At 38.5% G+C, this 21,558-nt stretch overlaps 1 protein-coding gene across 6 annotated transcripts in view; it reads left to right on the top strand.

The window, feature by feature from the left end:
* ACACA (acetyl-CoA carboxylase alpha) overlaps positions 1-21,558 on the top strand; it is a 268,183-nt gene that overhangs the window by 162,318 nt on the left and 84,307 nt on the right. For all 6 annotated transcript variants that reach the window (XM_068529919.1, XM_068529921.1, XM_068529920.1 and 3 more), the window contains 8 exons: positions 2,281-2,337; positions 2,584-2,628; positions 9,171-9,212; positions 10,263-10,478; positions 12,195-12,350; positions 14,494-14,697; positions 19,290-19,445; positions 21,008-21,154. In XM_068529919.1, coding sequence (XP_068386020.1) covers positions 2,281-2,337; positions 2,584-2,628; positions 9,171-9,212; positions 10,263-10,478; positions 12,195-12,350; positions 14,494-14,697; positions 19,290-19,445; positions 21,008-21,154 — 1,023 coding nt within the window. The remainder of the gene's footprint in view (positions 1-2,280; positions 2,338-2,583; positions 2,629-9,170; positions 9,213-10,262; positions 10,479-12,194; positions 12,351-14,493; positions 14,698-19,289; positions 19,446-21,007; positions 21,155-21,558) is intronic.

Below are 21,558 nucleotides of genomic sequence, written 5' to 3'. Positions count from 1 at the left end.
TTTTAAAAAAGCTGAAGTGATAACTAGTTTTGTTTTTCACTTCATGATCATGCTCCTAGCACTTTAGAAAAAGTTGGTTTTTTTTTTTAAAGCACACATTAAACTATCAAATAGGTTGATCCAAATTGTCCAAATAATCTTCTAGTCCCAGCATGTCTTTTTTTCTCTCATAGAAATTAGGATCATATATTTGTAAATGACTTGTGGAGGAGATTGAAGCAGCCAGTGTAAATGGAGTTTCTCCAGGTGCTGACGCCTAATCGCTGGGTAATAGCTGTGGACTTGCTGTGAGACCCGCATTATTACAATGTAATCAGAATCCTGTTGCTCTGCTGTTATTGTCAGCCACTTGTGGAATTTTTAAAGCAATAACAATTTTGATTTTAAATTATGGCATTATTAAAGTTATTTTCTTCCCTTGCCAGAACATAGCTATTGGTGCTTGTCTTTGAAGGACTTGGCTGTAGTGGAATTCTTTGTTGGTGTCAGAAGAAATGTTTCTGTTCCTTGGCACGCTGAGAGTCAGAGAACCACCAACCGCCCCACCCCACCTCTTTCTTCCTCCCTCCCTCTCCCCTCCCTCCCTTCCTTCCTTCTTTCCTTCCTTCCTCCCTTCCTTCCTTCCTCCTTCCCTCCCTTCCTCCCTCCCTCCCTTCCTCCCTTCCTCCCTTTCTTTTCTTATACTACAAATACTTGGTTATTTACCCTAATGGGTATGATACCAGTACCAATCTTTTTTTTTTTTTTTAATTTATTTATTTATTTTTGGCTGCATTGGGTCTTCGTTGCTGCACGCAGGCTTTCTCTAGTTGTGGTGAGCGGGGGCTACTCTTCGTTGCGGTGCGCCGGCTTCTCATTGCAGTGGCTTCTCTTGTTGCAGAGCACAGGCTCTAGGCACACGGGCTCAGTAGTTGTGGCTCGCAGGCTCCTAGAGTGTAGGTTCAGTAGTTGTGGCGCACGGGCTTAGTTGCTCCGCGGCATGTGGGATCTTCTCGGATCAGGGATCGAACCCGTGTCCCCTGCATTGGCAGGCGGATTCTTAACCACTGTGCCACCAGGGAAGTCCCCCAATCATTTTTAAATGTAGTTAAACCAAAATTTATTTATATTTGACCTGGGAATTTATTATTAGGAAATTAATTTTTTCCAGTTATCTTTTGCTTATCCTGTTAATTTTGTTACTAAGCAACGCCATAGTAAAAATGGAAAAATAAGAGGAAATGGCCCAGGGATGTGCTTGTTTATGAGGGGTAGCCAATTTGGATTTAAAAACTATATAATATCAAGAAAGTTAAGAGTTGGCTTATGGATATATCTCTCGGTTAAAGAATGTGATCAAATTAAAGTCTGGGTGTAGGTTGTGAAAGTCCACATATTTTTTCTATTTGTGTTATTCATGTATGTTTTCAGGTCATTCAATGGGTGGGATTGCTTTTCTACTTGCTGCCATGTAGCCCCTCTTTATTAGGGACCTTTAAGAGCATGTCTTTTACTTAGTTCACTAATCTGTTTCTTTGTCTCTGCCTTTTGAGATGAGAGAACAGTACAGGATAGAGGAAGGCTTAGAGCCAAAGGCCCAAGACTCACGTTAAGGGGCTGTCTTGAAACTGCTGGTCTCTTCTAATATACTGCTTGCCTGTACCAAGCGGAAGTATGAATAATCACTAAATTTAAAAGCCTGTTAGACATTGTTTTTAACAACTTTTAAAGAGAATCTTTTTTAAAATACCTTCATATAAAGTAGGGAGGAAATGTTTTAGAGCTGAAAAGGTTAGGATTTGTTAGGTTGAATTCTGGGAATGCTGTATCAGGTGGTAGGTGATTTCTATAGTCTAAATAACAGTTTAGGACTTGAATTTTCCATTTTATGGAATTTCTTCTTTTTCCTCTACCTGATTTCGTTTAGCTTCTATATCAGTATTGATCTTCACATTTAAATACATGCCCACCAGTGTAACTTCTATAAGCAGAAATTGTGTTAAGGTCTACCTTGATATGTATCAGTCCTTAGAGAATTTAGTTGGCCTCATGTGACCTTTTCTCCTCCACAGAGTTCACTGTCAGTTTTGTCCAGGTCAATATTTAAAACCTATTCTGTAAGTCTTATTCCCAGGAGCCAGGTTGAGATTTGTTTATTTGCAAATTTGAAGATACTGAGTCAAGACATAGATATCCAAAACAGTGCTTAGTGCAATCACAGCCTTCTGAGGACTGAATGGGCTAAAATTTAGGATGAATGGAGATCTCATCTAGCTTCTGTTTTTGCATGTTTGTTTGTAGAAAGCTACCCTGGTTGAGCATGGGATCCGGCGCCTTACTTTCCTGGTTGCACAAAAGGTATTGGCATGTGAATTATGCATCTCTTTAATATTTCTTATGCTGCTGCTAGAACTTTAAAAGTGAAAAATGGAATTATAATCATATGCTTACTTGTAGAATTTATGCAAAGAAATAACTGTTTTGGTATAAATTTAATCAAGAAAAAGCCTTAAAGTCATCACCTTTTACTCAATTGGTTTTTAATTTTATTAATAATTGACCTCTTCGTCTGTTTTTCCTTCCTTTCTGTCTTTTATTTGAAAGGATTTCAGAAAACAGGTCAACTATGAGGTGGATCAGAGATTTCATGTAAGTAAGAGCAACAGTGGTGAAAGATTACTTACTGTTTTATCTGTTACCTGCTGAGTATTTAGAAGGGCTGGTCTGATGTTTGGTCCCTCTTCTTTGAAAAAGTATTATAATGAATATTCAGTTCTTCTATAGCGTATTCAAACTAAAGGTTTTTTTTTTTTTTTTCCTCCTTTTTTACCCTATAATGAATTCTCAGTATATGTCTGAGAAATAGTTAAGAATGAGCACATGCATTTATCCAGATGAATAAGGTAGAAGCAGGAGCTAACTAGTAATTTCTTCTGTGCACACAGCTAATCAGTAATCAAGAACTGCCAGTCGTACTTGGGGTCTTGGCTTCTACCAAAGATGGATTCAAGTTCTGTTACTGAGAACTGTCAATTCTGAAGAACAATCATTTATTATTTAAAATGCCTTAACAGAGCCCAAGTTGGTGTTTTCATCTTACATTAATTCTAGGAGGAGGAAGTAAATAAAAATTAAGTTGCTTTTTCTCCCATTTAACTGAATTAACTACTAATATTTGTGAGTTTAAAATTTTTATTGAAAAATTTTAATAAAGAGAACTAAGTTAATAGCCTGGCATCTGAACTGTGGTGTATATGTGTATGATCATACGCAATATGATTATAGCAGTGAGGTCAAAAATCCAGTTTGCAGTCAAGATGTCATTCTCTAAAATGGCTGATTGGCGTCACAATATTTCTTTAAAAATTGATCTTAATGTGGTGAAGTAAGATTCCAAAGTATATTAAGAAGTCTTAATATTTCTGATGAGAATTTTATTTTGTTTTGTTTTTCGCAATTAAGATGATTAAGTTAGTTTTCAAGCCCTGCTCAATGGCAATAATGCAGATAACATTTGGGATGCTGGAAAGGACTTCCTAAACTCAAGGACCTGTGTGTGGTTGCTTTTATTGCCCTTTTGTTTATTAGGTCTCTAGCACTTGACATTTTGTTTTCCTTCTCACGGTTCACCCTGTTGGTCTAGTCTATAGAGAAACAAGAGAGCCTAGCCTGCAGGCTAAGGAGCTAGGATTTTCTAAAACGCTTTAGGAAATGCTGTGGACTCCACAACGCCCCTGTGTTATTGATGTCAGGAAATCAAGCAGAGTGCAGATATATATCAATCAATAACTGTAGATAGGAAACTGGAGGCAGTGGAGAAGTATGAGGAGCTTAAAGAGAACCCTGGGGCTTTAGGAAGAAAAATAAGGAGCTTAGAGAATAAAATTGATACTTGGGGATAGAGTATGAGAGCCCATGAATAAATACTATAGCTGGTAGATGCTGATCAGAACTCAGGTAGACATGCTGGATCTGGGAAGAGTATTGGGCTAGGTTCTTTAGTGTTAATGTGATTTTTTTCCTTTGTAACTGCCTTTGGAATAATACGTTATTCTGGGGAATAATACTGAATTTGTAAAATTGTTTTCCTTTTTCGTAATGGTTCAGACAGAGTCTTCATGTCTATAGCACATGAACTGGTTTTTTAAAATAATCATTCTATGATAAATTAAAACTCTCCACTAAAAATTTTTTAAAGCCAAAGTGCTTAATTCTCATGGACCTTGTTTTTTTTTTTTTTTTTTTTTGATACTTTCTATCTTTGAATCTATATCCTGTCCTAGAATACATCTATAGATTTAAAACATTTTTTCTCCCTGCTCTCTTAATATTTCTGGATTTAAGTTGAATAGGGACATGTCTAAGCAAAATCTGCTAGGAAATGAGCCCGGCAGGGGGTCTTTCTGGGACTTATTGTACAGTTTCTATTTGTAGTGGCATCAAATGGGAAATCAGTTAAATTATCAAGTGACTTGATTTGTCATAAGTGTAGGAAAGGTTGTTTTAGGACGTAGAGAACATTAAGGTTTTAGGTATGGACTGGATTTGCTCTGAAGAATTGGATGGCAGAGGAGTTAGGGTGTTTTTATGTTAGGCCCCTGAGAAATGATTAGCGGTTACGCAGGGGGCAAGGGCAACTATTACTGAACCCTGGCCAGGATCTGCAATATCCAGGAAGCCTTGGCAGGAGTTGTGCAAATCTGGGGCTCACTGTCATGGTGCTGCTCTGAGTTCCTCTGTTGGTGGTAGCCTGAAGGACGCTTAGCCTCTGTCACGTCATCTGATGTGTGCTTGCCCCGTAGTTAGTATAGTGTGAAAAAGAGGAAGCTTTCTGGGAGTGTTAGAGATGAATCCCTTGACCTCTCTGGCTTCTTGGTAATCTGCTGTGATGTATGCAGCCTCCCCTGTTCTACACTGCGAAATCCCTATATTCTCGAGTGGAAGAGGGAATGTGCGCAGGAAGGGGCAAGGAGAGGAGGAAGGTTACCAAGTTTGGTTCCAGAACAACATTGGCTGGTGTGGAAGGAGGCAGCCGTGCTGTTACATAATCATCGTCTCTCAAACTGCTTCAGAACCAGAACAAGGCAAGAGGGCCAGACCTCATGGGGGTTCCTAGAGAGTGTGTTTATTGTTAGGTGTTTATTCACATGCCAGCGAAGGCTGGAATTATTTCCAAAACTTCGTTGTTTAATCACCACAGTCCCCAAAGAGCTGTTCGGCTGAATGTCTGCTGCTGCCTAAGCCTCTTGGTTCTACGTGGAGACTGTTCTGAGCGGGCAGTAGTCACCAGCATTAAGGAGGCTTGGTGATGAGTCTCTTTCCATAACCGTCTAATTAAATCAAGTACCCATAATGGGACTTGCATAATTGCTTAACATTGATTATTTAAACAGAAAGTTTGAGGAAAAGCAAGTCTAGCCTTGTAAATATCTTCTTCATATTAAAAAAAGAAAATTGAAGCCTCGAAAGCAAAAGAACAGGCTCTTTGAATTTCTGCAGCTATATAAGCTGCAGTTCTCTAGTTTTATGAGTATTGTCTCTATCTGTTTCACTCACGTTTCAGATCTAGAATTCCAAAAAGTGCAGCAGAAGGTGTTTAATTGGGATATAAGTATTACTTTATGAAGCTTTCCATCTTGTTTCCAGCAAAGTTTTGTTAAGGATACTAAAATGCATGTTTCTCGGATTTCTTATCCTTTGCCGCCTAAACAAAGCATTAGGTCTAAACAACGTGATGAGATTCCAAATCACTTTTTCATCTGTAAGTTTCCTTTTGTTTCTTGTTTGTAAGATTTCATGAAATTTTAAAAACTTCTGCTGTAAATCACCTAGGAGATAATTGCAGTTTTACTGATTGTATGTGAGTGACTCCCACTTTAAATGTTTTGGATCATTTGCGCCTGAAGGAAGAGCCCGCTATCGAAAACAGTTATCATGGTTAGTAGTTCATTTCTTTAAAAATAATTGATATGTCAATTATATCTCAGTAAAGCTGGGGAAAAAATGGTAGTTCTGTTTGCTAGTGGATCAACTATTTGTTTTTCAGAAGGTTTGGTTTGAGATTTTGTTTTAATTACAGTCTATATAATTAGTTCTCAGTGTGTTGAGGTAAAAGAGAATTGCACCAGCAAGCTTCCAATTTCTTCATCTCATTAGGTTTTTAACACGATTATTAGTATCATAATCAGCTATGATGTTTTCTCTTGCAGGTTTTCACATTCTCTGATTTGCAGGGTGTCTTGATTGGCTAATTTAGGCAAATTATTTTGATTGTCCTGATGATGGTTGGCTGATTAGAACACAGCAGGGGTATAATTTCTTCCTGAGAAATGTTGCATTCTTTTGTTTTTTGGTACCAGCACACTAAGAGCGTTTTTCTTTGTGTACATTCAATTATGATATTTGCCTATAACACTAGTAGAATGCCTGGAAAGCAATTACATTAGTGATGGAATAAGCATGAATGCTGTTAGTGGAAAAATTGGCCGCATGAGGATGTGGTAGGATGAAGGAATTTATTAAAACTACAGAATCAGACTTTTGGATTTCTTCTTTTCTGTGTTTTCTGTATTTCTGTGATTTTTGAGTGCCAAAAAAAAGTGACTTTCTATAAAAGTCCTCAGACTTCCCTATCTCTTGAAGAATTGTTCATTAATCCTGGTTTCCCGTTGCATGGAAGTTCTTGCCGTCTTCTGTTCTGAATGCTTCATGCTTAAATTGAGGACTTTACTGTGGAGCTAAAAATGTATTCAGAAGTTTAAGAACATTTGTTCATGTCATCTCATAACACCTTTTTTTTTTTTTGTGGCTGCGTTGGGTCTTCGTTGCTGCACGGGGCTTTCTCTAGTTGTGGCGAGCAGGGGCTTCTCTTGTTGCGGAGCACGGGCTCTAGGTGCGCGGGCTTCAGTAGTTGCGGCACGTGGGCTCAGTAGTTCTGGTGAACCCGTGTCCCCTGCATTGGCAGGCGGATTCTTAACCACTGCGCCACCAGGGAAGTCCTCATAACACCTTTTCTTAGCTAACCTTAATGAAAGTGATTTTTCTGATTGGTAGTCTTCGCCCACCTCTGCCAAGAATTCGTCAGTCTTTTTCATTATTTGTAGTAAAGATATTTATTTCCATTCACTTGTTTGCTTTTTGTGCCTTTCAGTTACTACACATTTTCTTAATTGCGTTAGTAGTAAATAAAATGTTTCTTGCTTACTTTTGTTATGTTTTTGAAGGAAAATCATTTTGTTCCTACCACTATACACACTTGAGTAAATGGTATACTAAGTAACTATTTTAGTTAACTAATTAACTAAAGTTATGGAGGAATAGAGGAGTGTGTGCGTGAAAGATTGTATCATTACTTTTCTTGACTTTTCTCTCCGAAAATTTCATGGAAGGACTTTGTTACCCTTCCTTCTTTGACTTGTGTTACTTTTTAGCTAATGCTCTGAAAGCCTACCTCTTGAGAATAAAACCAAAACAGAGACTATATAAAGCCATGAGCATGAAATCTACTGACAACTCAGCTCAACGTCTTCCTGCTTAACCTTGAAGTCATCCCCATGCTCTTCATTATCGTTCAGGGGGACTTAAGAGAATTATTTAGGACAAAACGTCATCAGTAAAAAAAGATCAGTGCTGTGTAAATCCACTTTCAAAGGGCTTTTAAAGACCCAAGCCTGGACAAGTGGTTTCCCGGCCTTGCTAAACAAGCTCCTAGAAGCCTATTAAATGCCGTTTTACAGTTAAAATGCCAAGGAAAATGTAAAAAGATTTATTAAATGTGCAAGCTTTAGTTAAGGTGAAGCCTAAGACCTGTGGAAAGTATTCAAGAAGTTCTCCATCAACTCAAGAGCCACGAGTTTTGCTTTGTTTTTTTTTTTTTTTCTTTAAAGTTTTAATTTCTGGGGTTTTTGTCTTTTGTCTCATGAAAGAGAAGTCCTCTAAATAAGGAATTTGGATTAAAATAAGAATAGAGAGACTTCCCTGGCAGTCCAGTAGTGAGGACTCCGCACTTCCACCGCAGGGGGCTCGGGTTCCATCCCCGGTCAGGGAACTAACGTTCTGCAAGCCGCGTGGCACAGCTGGGGGAACGGAAAAAAAGAATAGATAGGTCACACCCTACACTTAAGAGGTAGAGATGAAAGGGTACAGGCTCTGGCATTAGAGACCCAAGTTCACCTTTGGGGGTCACAATACTTTCCTAAGAGGTTGTTGAGAGCATTCGGCGGTCAACACATGAGAGCGCCTGCCACCTACAAGGCTTTCAGTTCATGTTTCCTTCATGGTTCCTTAAGTTCATTGAGGGGTATTTAGGCAGCTAGTCCTGGTCTCTCTGCCTTGTGCCAATAAGTGTTTGATTACATTGCACTCATAATGAAGAAGATGCCTTAATAAAACCTCCTATAGAGGCAAATAGTAATGACTTGATTCCAGCACTGCCGGTAGAGCTTCCCATCCGAGAAACAGGAGTATTTGGTGTTAATAAGTTAAATTTCAGAAACTAATGGACTCTGCTAATTGAATTCATCTTTGTTAATTAATAAGGTTCTAGTAAATTGGTTGCTTTCTCGTGTAATGCCCTGCAAAAGAGCAGTAAGACCTAATGATTACACGTTCACTAGTTCCACCCCATTCTTTCCTATACATATAGTGGTATGAACCAAAGTAACATCTTGTACTTTTCTTTGTCTTGAAATGTCATTGTTTAAACCTTTGAAATTATTGACTTAAGAGTGAATGAGGAAAAGAAAACATGGATTGGGGATTCTATGCTGTCTGGCTAGTTTACATTTTAAGAGTTTCTTAAGGAGAAACTTGGGAAATCAGTCCAGTAACTACTATTGCAGTGCTGCAGAATTCAGGTGTATTGGTCTTATTTGCCAGGTTCTGCCAAGAGCAATACCAAAGAAGACTTTTTCCACTTGGGAGATGAAAAAATACATATTTTTTCTTTCCCTAGAACAGGGTAGCTATTAAAATTAGGTTAATAGTGTGGTGGTTCTCAAATTCGTAAGTGGGGTCAAAGTGATGGTTACCCAGAGGATCATGCATATTCCCCAGGCTAAGCCCAGGTAAGGAACATGTTTTCTAGGCAACTGTCTTCTAGATGCTTGACTGTTTCTGTGCTATGTGTTTATCCCCAAAGAGCCGTATATATGAAGGACTGACACATTTCCCCCCCCCCTTCTTTAACACAGAGAGAATTCCCTAAGTTTTTCACATTCCGAGCAAGGGATAAGGTAAGAACTGATTTTTTTCCTTTTTTTTTTTTTTTTTAATCTTTGTTTTTTCCTTAAAAGCCCAAGAGTAGCTTATCTTTGCCATATTTCTTTCCATTCTCCTTCCTCTAATTGAACGTATGCTTCCCCTTGCCTTACATGTGTCTTAGAACTAATAAAGGCTCCCTTCTGAAAGAGTTTGGTTTAGGAAACAGTCAAATGTATTGACCTACCCAAAGAAAGTGATAACTTTCAAAATCATCTCTATGCCTTAGGATAATCCTAATGATGTAATATTAAAGGGCTACAATACTTAGAAGGATTATTCTTGTCACCCACAGACAGTTCATTTATCCTCAAGTCTTGTTTATGAGCATTTGTTTTTCAATTTTAAAATATAAAATTTCAGACCATGTTGGTTTCTTCCTATTACCAGGTTATGTTTTTGGCTCTCTCTCTCCATTCACTCAATGGGCATATACTCTTTACATGTCTAGTTTCAGCAAAACATAGAGTAAATGTCAATACAACTTTAAAAAAAGGTAGGTAAATAATTATGTATGGATACAGGATGTCCAGAGCCAAATATCTCTATTTTTAAAAATTGTATGATGTTTGTTTTCCAAGTATTTACTATGTCCTTTTTACTCTGCCAGAAATGATAAGAGTATAAGACCTGCCCGTAAGCGTTTTAGACTAGTTGGGTAAAACTGAAATATTGGTATGTGAAATAGATATTAATGTGAAGCAGTCTGGTTTACTGTTTTAAAAAAATGAATTATGAAGGCTTTAAATGCTACAGGAGATCTGAGGGAATTGGTGTTTTTTGTTTGTTTTTAATGGAGAGCATCACCACTTGTAAAAGCATGAATGATGAAAGCTTGCAAAGTAAACAGGGACTTTAGTGCCTAATCTTATATAAGCTCTAGCATTTTCCTTGTATGTAGCTCCTTTTTTGACTCATTGGCACATCATGGCTTATGTTTATGTTTTTAAGCATCTCTTTTACATACACTTTCATAATATAATTTTGTAACTGCCTCTTGTGAGCTGTTTTTTTCTTGTGTTCAGTTTGAGGAAGATCGTATCTACCGTCACCTGGAGCCTGCCCTAGCTTTCCAGTTAGAGCTGAACCGGATGAGAAATTTTGACCTTACTGCCATCCCATGTGCTAATCACAAGATGCACCTGTACCTTGGAGCAGCCAAGGTGGAAGTGGGCACAGAAGTGACAGACTACAGGTTCTTTGTCCGTGCAATCATCAGACATTCTGATCTGGTCACCAAGGTGGGTGCTGTACTTTAATGGGAAGTTATCCCTGAGGGAAGGGACAGAGAAACAGGCATGGGTCAAAATCAGGTTTTCCTCTTTTGAATCAAGGCTCTTGTTCCCTTTCATCCTACTCTCCAATAACCAGCAGAAGTCTGAGAGTCATTTCTCTCACAGAAGTAAATATTCCATGTAATGAAGGGCTTTTCCCCCCTTTAATTTAAGTTGTCTTGGTAATGGAAGCATGATAGTACTCGCTTGAGAAAATGAAAAAGCATGCTAACAGAGAAATCACAGGGAAGGTTAGATGATGATAGAGGATAAGGAGAAAAGTTAGAGGTGACCCCATTGTAAACCTGTCTAGAGGTGGGGTGCTTTCTGTACACAGCAAGGTGCTTGCTGGTGTGTTAGTTGTTACTGCATCCTATAGCTGTAACCTTTCTGCAGCTTTTCCCTTCTAAACAGATTTCCTTTCTAAACTGCTCTGTTTGCCATATGTGAGATATAACCCTAGTGGGGTTGCTGCTCTGGCGATGCCCAGCATCTCCACCTGTTGGAAGGAAAGGATACATAAGAGGCAGGAGGAAGGTCTGGCAGGTCTTTATCTGACCCTTGCCTGCCCCTGCTGCCTGTGGTCATTGGGTTGACCCCAGGGAGAAGGGTAAATAACATCTGCAGCAGGTGCCTTATGACTTGTGACATGCTACTGCTTAAGTATGTATAACAGCTGTTTCTTTTTTTTAACATCTTTACTGGAGTATAATTGCTTTACAATACTGTGTTAGTTTCTGCTTTATAACAAAGTGAGTCAGTTATACATATACATATGTCCCCATATCTCTTCCCTCTCGCGTCTCCCTCCCTCCCTCCCACCCTCCCTATCCCACCCCTCTAGGTGGTCACAGAGCACCGAGCTGATCTCCCTGTGCTGTGCGGCTGCTTCCCGCTAGCTATCTATTTTACGTTTGGTAGTATATATATGTCCATGCCACTGTCTCACTTTGTCCCAGCTTACCCTTCCCCCTCCCTGTATCCTCAAGTCCATTCTCTAGTAGGTCTGCATCTTTATTCCCGTCTTGCCCATAGGTTCTTCTGATCATTTTTTTTTTTTTTTTGATTCCATATATCTGTGGTAGCATACGGTATTTGTCTTTCTCTTTCTGACTTACTTCACTCTGTATGACAGTCTCTAGGTCCATCCGCCTCACTACAAATAACTCAGTTTCGTTCCTTTTTATGGCTGAGTAATATTCCGTTGTATATATGTGCCACATCTTCTTTATCCATTCATCTGTTGATGGACACTTAGGTTGCTTCCATGTCCTGCCTATTGTAAATAGAGCTGCAATGAACATTTTGGTACATGACTCTTTTTGAATTATGGTTTTCTCAGAGTATGTGCCCAGTAGTGGGATTGCTGGGTCGTATGGTAGTTCTATTTTTAGTTTTCTAAGGAACCTCCACACTGTTCTCCATAGTGGCTGTATCAATTTACATTCCCACCAACAGTGCAAGAGGGTTCCCTTTTCTCCACACCCTCTCCAGCATTTATTGTTTGTAGATTTTTTGATGATGGCCATTCTGACGGTGTGAGATGATATCTCATTGTAGTTTTGATTTGCATTTCTCTAATGATTAATGATGTTGAGCATTCTTTCATGTGTTTAACAGCTGTTTCTTTATTGCCTCTTTTAAAACACATTAATGTTGGTGGTGATTTTCTTTCCTGCATAGGAAGCTTCCTTTGAATACCTACAAAATGAAGGGGAGCGGCTGCTCCTAGAAGCCATGGATGAGTTGGAGGTCGCTTTTAATAATACAAATGTCCGGACTGACTGCAACCACATCTTCCTCAACTTTGTGCCTACAGTCATCATGGACCCTTCAAAGGTACATTTCTCCTTAGCTTCTCTGCCAGCACTTGCCAACACAAGCAGAGAGATTCATTCATGTTTCTTTGCACTTGGACCTGGAAACAGGTACTCTCGGTCAGCTGATTGAACCCTTGATCTTTAAAGTTTACAGAATGCTTGTAGGACTGGGTTTCTGGGATGGTGTCAAAAATGTGCTGTAACCATTGAAAGCAGACCCCAAAACTGAAGGTGGTAGGATGTTACTAATGCTGGTCACTTATTTGCAGTAGAAAAATGCAAAACTTCTTCCTCTTCTTCTGTTGGTACCTGTTTTATGATATTTGCCATGATAGCAGTCCTATTTTATTTAATTCCCTAGGATTTCTCATCTGGAATAGCTAACTTTGTTATTATTGGGCATTTTGGCAAAATTACTGCTTCTTTTCACAGGTCACCTGGTGGCCTTAGGGAAGTAATACACCTTCCCAAAGTGTCTAACTTAGTTCTCTTCAGTATTTTTCCATGGAGAGAGAATTTGGTTGATATGGAATTCTGCATATATTTATGTATGTTTTCTTCCCTGAGGCTCTATTCTAAAATGCATTCCATATAATTTAAGGAAGGAAAACAAGGTGATTCTGTACTTGACCTTTTATCCCAGGTGTAGTAAAGACAGGTTGCTCTCTGTTTCTGTTCTCTCTAACCTTTTCATGATATTTTGGAATTTGAATAGGAGAACCCTTTCTCCTATTGTAGGCATGGACTTTTGCTTTTTGAACTTAACATCTAAGACCTGAGAAATCGTTTTGTACTTCTTTTCTTCAAGACTCCAAACTACTGATTGGTTGCTTTGTCTGTCAGGAAAGCCAAGGACAGGGCTACTCATTGAGTTTCATGAAGTCTCATCATCCAGTTTAAGTAAAGGTTCTCCTGAGCATTCTGGGACTGATGAAACTAGAAGACTTAAAACGTGCCCTGGACACTATATAACTATATATATTTGTAGATATGACTTATCATTTCTCAATGAGTTTTTGCTATCAGCCTCTCTGTTTCCACTCCAAACACTCATATGCCCTGGCTCTGTCTTTCTAATCATAGATAGCTGTCAATTTCCTGTATATAGAGGTGTTGACTTTTGTTCCCTCGAAAAAAGAATGGATAGATATCTCTTGGTTAACAAGCAAGTGTGGGAATAGAGACGTTAACTCCTTGAAATCCATTTTAACCTGAACTTCTTTGGAGCAGAAACAAACTACAAGGGTGGCACACACTTCTGAAGAGCCACAAGAGAAGGGTGGTATGAAATTTTTTAAAAAGATGTTCTAAGAACTTGAGAAAGGATTTTAGAGAGATACTTCATTTAAGAAAACATCAATTTTGAGTAGTATGTCCTAGCTGCCTGTAACGCTATTGGAAAAAAATTCTTTTTTGCTTTAGTATGTCAATAAGGAAAAATCACATCTAAGGCCATTTGGTTAAAATAACTCGCTGACCCCTGAAAACTAGGAGCACTAAGCTGTCTTGGTATAAAGCTTAGAGAAATGAGGGAACGTCTGCCCCATCTACTTAAGTCCCAGTTGGACTTGGCAGTGACCAAGTTTCAGAGCTCTGTTTAGAGAGAACATTCTAGCACCACCTACAAATTGCCTTTCCTTAATTTGTGCAATTTACCAAGAAGCATATATTATAAAGTTTAATAAAATTGTATGGAAAAAAGCTCATGGTGGTAATTGCTATGTTGATTTAAGGTCCTGAAAGTGCAATGAAACATAGTTACTGTGCATATAAATGCTACTTAATAGCTGTTTAACTAGAGATTTTATTCTTATTTGGGGCTTTCTCTTAAATCCCATGGTTTGTAATTTTAGATATCGCAGATCTTTGACATAGAATATGAATATAATTGGGAAAGAGGAAGGGAGTTGCGCGGATTTGGGTGTCGTGAGCCAGAGAAAACCACTCAAATGCCAGGCCAGCGTGAAATTGTCCCTGACTTGTTCTAAGCAAGAGTAGGGTTGGGGAGAAACTCTGTGACTTTTTGTAAGGAATGCATGGAGGACACATCTCCGGAAGCCAGCATCTTTTCCCATTCCTCCCTTCCCAAAGATGGGCAGACCCAAAACAGGTCCTAGTTACAAGGGATTTAAGTTTTATGCTTGCTGATGTGTTTGTGTCAGATTGAGGAATCTGTGCGGAGCATGGTAATGCGCTATGGAAGTCGGCTGTGGAAGTTACGCGTCCTCCAGGCAGAGCTGAAAATCAACATTCGCCTGACACCAACTGGAAAAGCAATTCCCATCCGCCTCTTCCTGACAAACGAGTCTGGCTATTACTTGGACATCAGCCTGTACAAGGAAGTGACTGACTCCAGGACAGCACAGGTACAGTAGTCAAGCAGGCTTCTCAAAGTTTTGACTTGGTCCTAGAGAGAAGCCGCTTGTCCTTGTTACAGAAAGACCCAAACTCACAAATCCCATTGTTTCACCTAGTGGGGTTATCCTCTCTTAGCTTAAATGGTTGCATGAATTTGAAACACTTCATTTGCCTCATAAGATGTGCCTCTGTCCTAACCATGGATGTTATGAAACCCTTAACCTTTTGTCATGTATTGATGAGCCCTAACAGGTGCCAAGTGAACCTGACTCCACAGGTAACTGTGCAGTTTAGGGCTCTTGTTTAGAGGGCTCTTGGGCTACTTGAGCAGTCTTGTCTTCTCTGATCTGATTTGTCCTTGTTCCCACTTTCAGCCTATTTAGACCACTCATTGGCAAGTAAAGGAAGGGGAATTGTTGAAATATGAAATATCTCAAAGAAGGAAAATTTCAACATAATACAATAATAGCTTGAGCAATATCAAGCAGTGACTTTATCTTGTTTACCCTTTATTCCATTTACACACACTATCTTTCCTTCAAAGAGTTCAGAGTATCATGTATCTGTAAAAGAGCAAAGTGGCAAAGTTTAACCCATTTTTTCAGATAGAAAAATTGAGAATATGAAAATGGAAAGTGACTTTCTAACTAGATTGGTTCTATGATAACAAAGAATTCCCTTTTAATCTGTTTTACCACCTTGGTTTCTCAATCTTTGGGCCATTTGCTATGATACAGGATTTAGGTCAGTTCACCGTTGCTCACATCTTTTTAAGAACTGGGATGTTAATTGTAGGTCTCTGGCCTGAACTTGGGAAGTGCCTTTCTCCTCATTAAAGGATGAACTTGCTCCTTTGTATGTGTACACAAAGGTCTCCGTCTGTTCTATGTATTGGGTGACAGAAAGAGTTTATATGTCTCTTGTTTTTTTCTATGTCCTTTTAAATCTGGGAACAGCAGTAAGAAAAGATTTTTTGCTGGTATTTTGAAGATGAGTTTTAAAATTCTAGGTTTGGACAGTTGTCAGAGCGACCTTTCATTTTGTGCTTTGATTCCCAGTTAGATGGCCAGAGAAACCTATCACGTGAGAAGTGAACAGTTAAAACAGAGAGAAAGTGTGCCCAAGAGTGCAAGGGGTGAGCAAGAGAAAGAGTATTCAATAATTTTTTGCTGCATTTGATGTTTTTCAGGACAACCTTAAAGACATTTTCAGTCAAAGCTTTCCATGGGCAGGGATGTTTTTAATTAACTTCTGCAGTGGCTTCAAGGCAGATCTATTCTTGTGAAAAATAAGATGGCCACTTGAGACTTTAATGTTTTTAATAAATACCTTTGTTCTTCATAACTATTCCCCCCCCCCCCTTTCTTTTATTTGAAAGCTCTTAGATTTCCCTCATGCTGGGTAGTGGTGACACAGGGGCATGAAAGGAGCAGATGCCTTCAATCAGGGTTTAGTACTGTGCCTGGCACAAAATAAGCACTCAGTAAGTATCTGAAAGAATGAATGAGCTGCCTTTAGCCTGAGGGAGCACCCCTCTTACCATGGGTCCGGCATGTTTAGTAAGCCCTGAAGGAAGGGGTCTCCCTGAGGCTCTTCAGTTGAGATTCAACAGCCATTGCCAAGTGTGAACTCAGGAGCCCACGACTGGAGGAGGGGAGACCACAAAAGGAACAGCTTCTAACTCAGTTCTGGCACCCTGAAAGCCGACTTGATGTTTCTTGCCAATTTGTTTTTTCCCTTTCTTTGCTCTAGTGAGTCATTATATGAATTTAAAACAATATAGAACCATGTGTATCATTCATTCATTTGTTCATTAATTTAACATTTATTGACCACGTATCATGTATCAAGCAGTATGGATACAAAGATAAAAAGTGATCTCTCTTCTCAAGAAATTTACCTCATGATGGAAGAAGATGGATAATTAGTTTTTCTGTTGTATGATTATGATTTGTGCCATCATAAAATAAGTACCAGGTTCTGAGGGGGCAGACTATATGGGATCAGAGATTGTTTTCCAAGAGAAGCCCTTTTGATGGCCTCTGGTGAAAAGTGTGTGATAAATAAAATGTGTACCTGTTTTCGTGAACTTGTAAAACATATACTTCACCAGTTTTAATTACTATGGCCATTATAGTAGAAAGTGGAATTAACATAGACAACATAGATAGATAAGTGACCATTCAGAGGCTTCCAATGCTGTCCATTGCTATCAACCTCTTGCTCCAGAATATTATTCTTTCTGCCAACAGGGAGCAAGGTTGACTGGCTTGAGATTCAGATTGTCTTATTTTCCTTGTATAGTCTTTGTGGAATTAGCTGTAGTGAACACTGATGTCAGGCAGTCATAGTAGAGAGATCTGAGTAATCCACTGCATAAATCAGTTGATTTCCAATGTGTAGTGTAAGAGAGAAATATACATTTCAAAATCAACTTTGTTAAGATAGAAGTTACATGTAGTAAAATGCACTCATTTTATGTGTGCAGTTTAATTCATTCTGAAATTGCACACACCTGTGTAACCACCATCACAATCATGACAGAGAACCCCTGACACCCTCAAAAGTTTTCTTGTTCTCCTTTGCAGCCCCAGCCCTAGGCATCCACTGATCTGTTTTCTATTATTATAGAGTAGTTTTGCCTGTCCTAGAATTTCATATAAATGAAATTAGACAATATGTACTATTTTGTGTCTGGCTTCTTTTGCTCAGCATAATGTTCTTGAGATTCAGCCATGTTGCATGGATTATGGGTATGTTCCTTTTCATTGCTGAGTAGTGTTCCATTTTAGGAATATACCAAAATTTTTATATCCGTTCACCTGTCAATGGACATTTGAGGCTTTATTTTTCCAGTTTGGGCTATTCTGAATAAAGCTGCTGTGAACATTCATTTACAAATATTTGTATAGATATGTTTTCATTTCTCTTGAGTAAATATATGAGTATAATTATTGAGTCATAGTAAGTATATGTTTAATTTTATAAGAAACTGCCAAACTGTTTGCCAAAGAGGTTGTACCATTTTAAATTCCCACCAGCAGTGAAAGTACCTCCAGTTATGTTGCTTAAATGACCAGCCTGACTTTATTCCAGACCTTGCAAAACTGTACCTATCTTTCTGTCTAATAGAAAGATAAGACCTATAGGTATGTATTTGGAGTGTAGTTCCAAGAACCTACTGCTTTTGCTCCTTTTTTTCTTATTTTGATTTGGGTTATCTCCTCTAAGTCCAGTTTTCACATACTAACACCCTGGCCTCACTTAACACTTTGAATCTCTTGAAACATTACTATTTCTACCTCTCACATTACTAAGACAATGCTAATTCTACCTCCTACCTGGGGACTTTCATCATTGGTCATGTGCAAGAGGATTGGGAGCTCCATTCTGTTGGGCTTTAAGCAGCCCAAGACAAATTTTGCCCAGAATAGGACCTGATTGACAAGTCAGTAGAACACATTTGTTCCTCTGATCTAAAGGGCTAAGGATTCACTTAACTGAACTGTACCCAGGATGTAGGAGAGTACTTAATTCTCTTCTAATGCCTGTTTAGCAGGTCTGCAAATCTATTCATTAGTGGTAGACTTAAGCTTATATATTTTAGGCCTGAATAAGTATGTGGGTATACACACATACCCTCACATCCCAATCTGCATTTGTATTCACTGCATTGGGAATCTATGTTTTATGTATTCATGCATAAAGTGCCTAGTTTAGTGTCATACAACCTCTGGGCACTCAATAAATATTAATTGAATTGAAATAATGGCATCCCTTATAAATATTCATAAGCAAATAAAACTGTCTAAATATATGAAATATGAAGTACTCTTCTAGAAATATTTGGGTGAAAATAATTAAAAACTGGTGTAGTGATTTTATTATGTGACAATATAAGTATTGCAGGAGCTTATTCACTAGTCGTAGACATAGTATACTGGGGGAAATACGTATGTATGTATATTTTATATATATATTTTAATAAATTTTTTTTTTTTTTTTTTTTTTTTACTATAGGCTGTGTCTTATGAGCTAACAAGAATTAGCTAGCTAGATGGATGGATGAAATCCACTTGTGTCAGAAATCTTTGAAGCCTTTATATAGCTAATCGTACTTATGAAGCACCTTCTAATCAAATAGACTAAAGTGTAGGTGACCTGGTAGAGCCTCGACCTTGCCTTCTACCACTGGGGAAAGAACAGAATTCTCTTTAGTGCTTAGCTGTTCCTCAGCTTAAATACTAGAACTGCTTAGTTGGTTAGTTGACATGCTTTGTTTCTGAATATATGGGATTCAAGTCACTTTAGAAGGCAAACATTGTCAGTCTGTCTCTGAAATGTGAAACTTAACGCTGTGCTTTCTTGTTGATTTCAAAAGTGTGATATGTGGTTGGTTACATACCATCTTTTGGAGTTGGTTAATCTGTAGAGAGGTGAGAGCACCATGTACCCAATGTTAAGAGGCATATCTTAGCTACTCAACCCACCAAAAATGTGTTTCAAGAAATAACATTTGTGAAAAAAAGTCCCTCTAGGCAGCTGATTTGATTTTTCCCCCTGTCTTTTAACTCCCCATGCCATCCTCTTTTTCCTGCAGATCATGTTTCAGGCATACGGAGACAAACAGGGACCATTACATGGAATGTTAATCAACACTCCCTATGTGACCAAAGACCTGCTTCAATCAAAGAGGTTCCAGGCACAGTCCTTAGGGACAACATACATATATGATATCCCAGAGATGTTTCGGCAGGTAAAGGTGGCTAACGACGGAGGGGGAGCTCTGACGTGTGCCAAAGAGTCAAGATTTTTCCTGAATTTTCATCAGATGCAGCTTAGACTGGAATAGGGCACTTCCAAAAGGCAGGAAATATCTTGACACTGTTCTCACTTCTATCTCTTTTGGGATTGTGACTGCCAACTCAGATGTTGGGTGGTTCTTTATGAATTAACAGGAAGAATGGTGAGGATAGAGGCCTCTGTTGAGTAGAAAAGAGTAAACCGAGACCACATGCCTGCGATGGTAGTTTACGATGACCGGTGTAAGGAGTTACATTTAGGTGTCTATTTCCAAAGCCTACATTCAAATCAAAAAGAGATTTGAAACTCCAGTTCTCGTTTTCCTATTTTCCAAGGTAACCCAGGTCTCTAACTGACAACCTAGGTTAATGTGATGAGAATCAATATATAACATATACAAATAGATATAGAGTTCATGGTACACAGTTTAAATTATCAGTTCTTTTGTGGGAGATTTATTATAGCTGAATAAAAACTAGTGTATCAAAAGAGTACTGAATTTGTCCTTAAAAAAATATATGAATACAGGATTTTTCCGAGTCTCCTAGTCAAAAATACCAGTGTTACCACATTTGAATTTTAATAAAGTAATATATGTGGTCTTAGTAAATAGTCTTTCTGTAGTTCCTGTATTATTCAGGAATACAAGAGATTTCCTTTATGTAACCATTTGTTTACAAGGTCTCTCTCTTGAAACATAGCTGTCTTCGTTCAGTATTACCGGCATTGTTAGCCTAGAAGTTGAGTGTTGATTCTGTTCCCCAGTGCCAGTGCCATAAAGAGAAATCAGATTCTATATCATTCTTCCTATAGAATAGACATAAACCCAGTGATTTGGACTTGTAAGTATGAATGAGTCATATTGGTTTTAAATGTTGCTTTGAGGCAAGCAGAGAAACAACTGAACTAGTTCCCACTTCATGCAGCAGTATTTTTGGTAATATGCAGTTGGGAGTGGAAATTGAAATGGTTTTAAAATGATAGGTGTGTCTCTCTGTTTTCTCAAATTTGAGCAGACTTGATTTGCACATTTACAGTCACACACCTCTAGTGAGCGAATTGCCGTGTATGGGCCTGTAGCTTTGAAAAGATAATAGAAAGAGGATGCTTCCCCTGAACCTCTAGTAGAAACTCTATTCTTGTGTTCTTGGGTTTACTTTGTATTAGCTGAGTGTCATGTCACTTTCCTGGTTATTCTTCTGTAGCCAAGTTTCTCTAGGATTTCTCTTCCTTTTTTAAAGAGGGACTGATTCATTCTGATTCATGATCGCTCAGTAGTTTGATGTTGTTGGAAAAGTGCCTGATTTTTGGCATGTAAAAAACATTATGTTAAAGACAATTACAAATCTATTTCAACTGAGAATGAAAGCTCTAGAATTTGGTCTAACCTTTAGACGCTCAGCAGAACATTTGGAAAAGAAAGAGCAAAACTAGACTGATGCTATTTTAATATTTATTTTGTTCATGTTGAAATGCTAATTGTTACTGATTAGTCAAACTTTTCTCCTCCTTTAGTCCCTGATCAAACTCTGGGAGTCTATGTCCACTCAGGCATTCCTTCCATCACCCCCTCTGCCTTCAGACATGCTGACGTACACTGAGCTTGTGTTGGATGATCAAGGTCAACTGGTCCACATGAACAGGCTTCCAGGAGGAAATGAGGCAAGTAGTTGCGCCCCCCTCTCCCCTTTCTTATCTCTGTGCCCACTAGTACCAGCTTTCCGTGCGGGTGGTCATTAAATAGTATTAATTAAGATCTGAGTGGCATAGGCAGCATAGTAGTCCTGTTGGTAGAATTCTTTAGCCAGAGAACATTGACTGGATAGCAAGGAATTATCATTAGTTTTTTCAGTGTGATAATGGTATTACATTTTTTTTAAATGCTATTACAATTTTGCTTTTTAAAAAAGAGTATTGTTTTCTGTTAGAGATACATACTAAAATAGTTACAGATAAAATGATCTAATCTCTAGGATTTGCTTCAGAATAATGAGGGGGTGTGAATGTGGGAGTACAGATGAAACAGGATTGAACATGAGTTGTTAACTGAAGCTAGGTGATAGATA

The sequence above is a fragment of the Eschrichtius robustus genome, chromosome 20 (genome assembly GCF_028021215.1).
Source record: "Eschrichtius robustus isolate mEscRob2 chromosome 20, mEscRob2.pri, whole genome shotgun sequence".
Classification (NCBI taxonomy): Eukaryota; Metazoa; Chordata; class Mammalia; order Artiodactyla; family Eschrichtiidae; genus Eschrichtius; species Eschrichtius robustus.
This window is presented reverse-complemented; position numbering and strand designations above follow the sequence as displayed.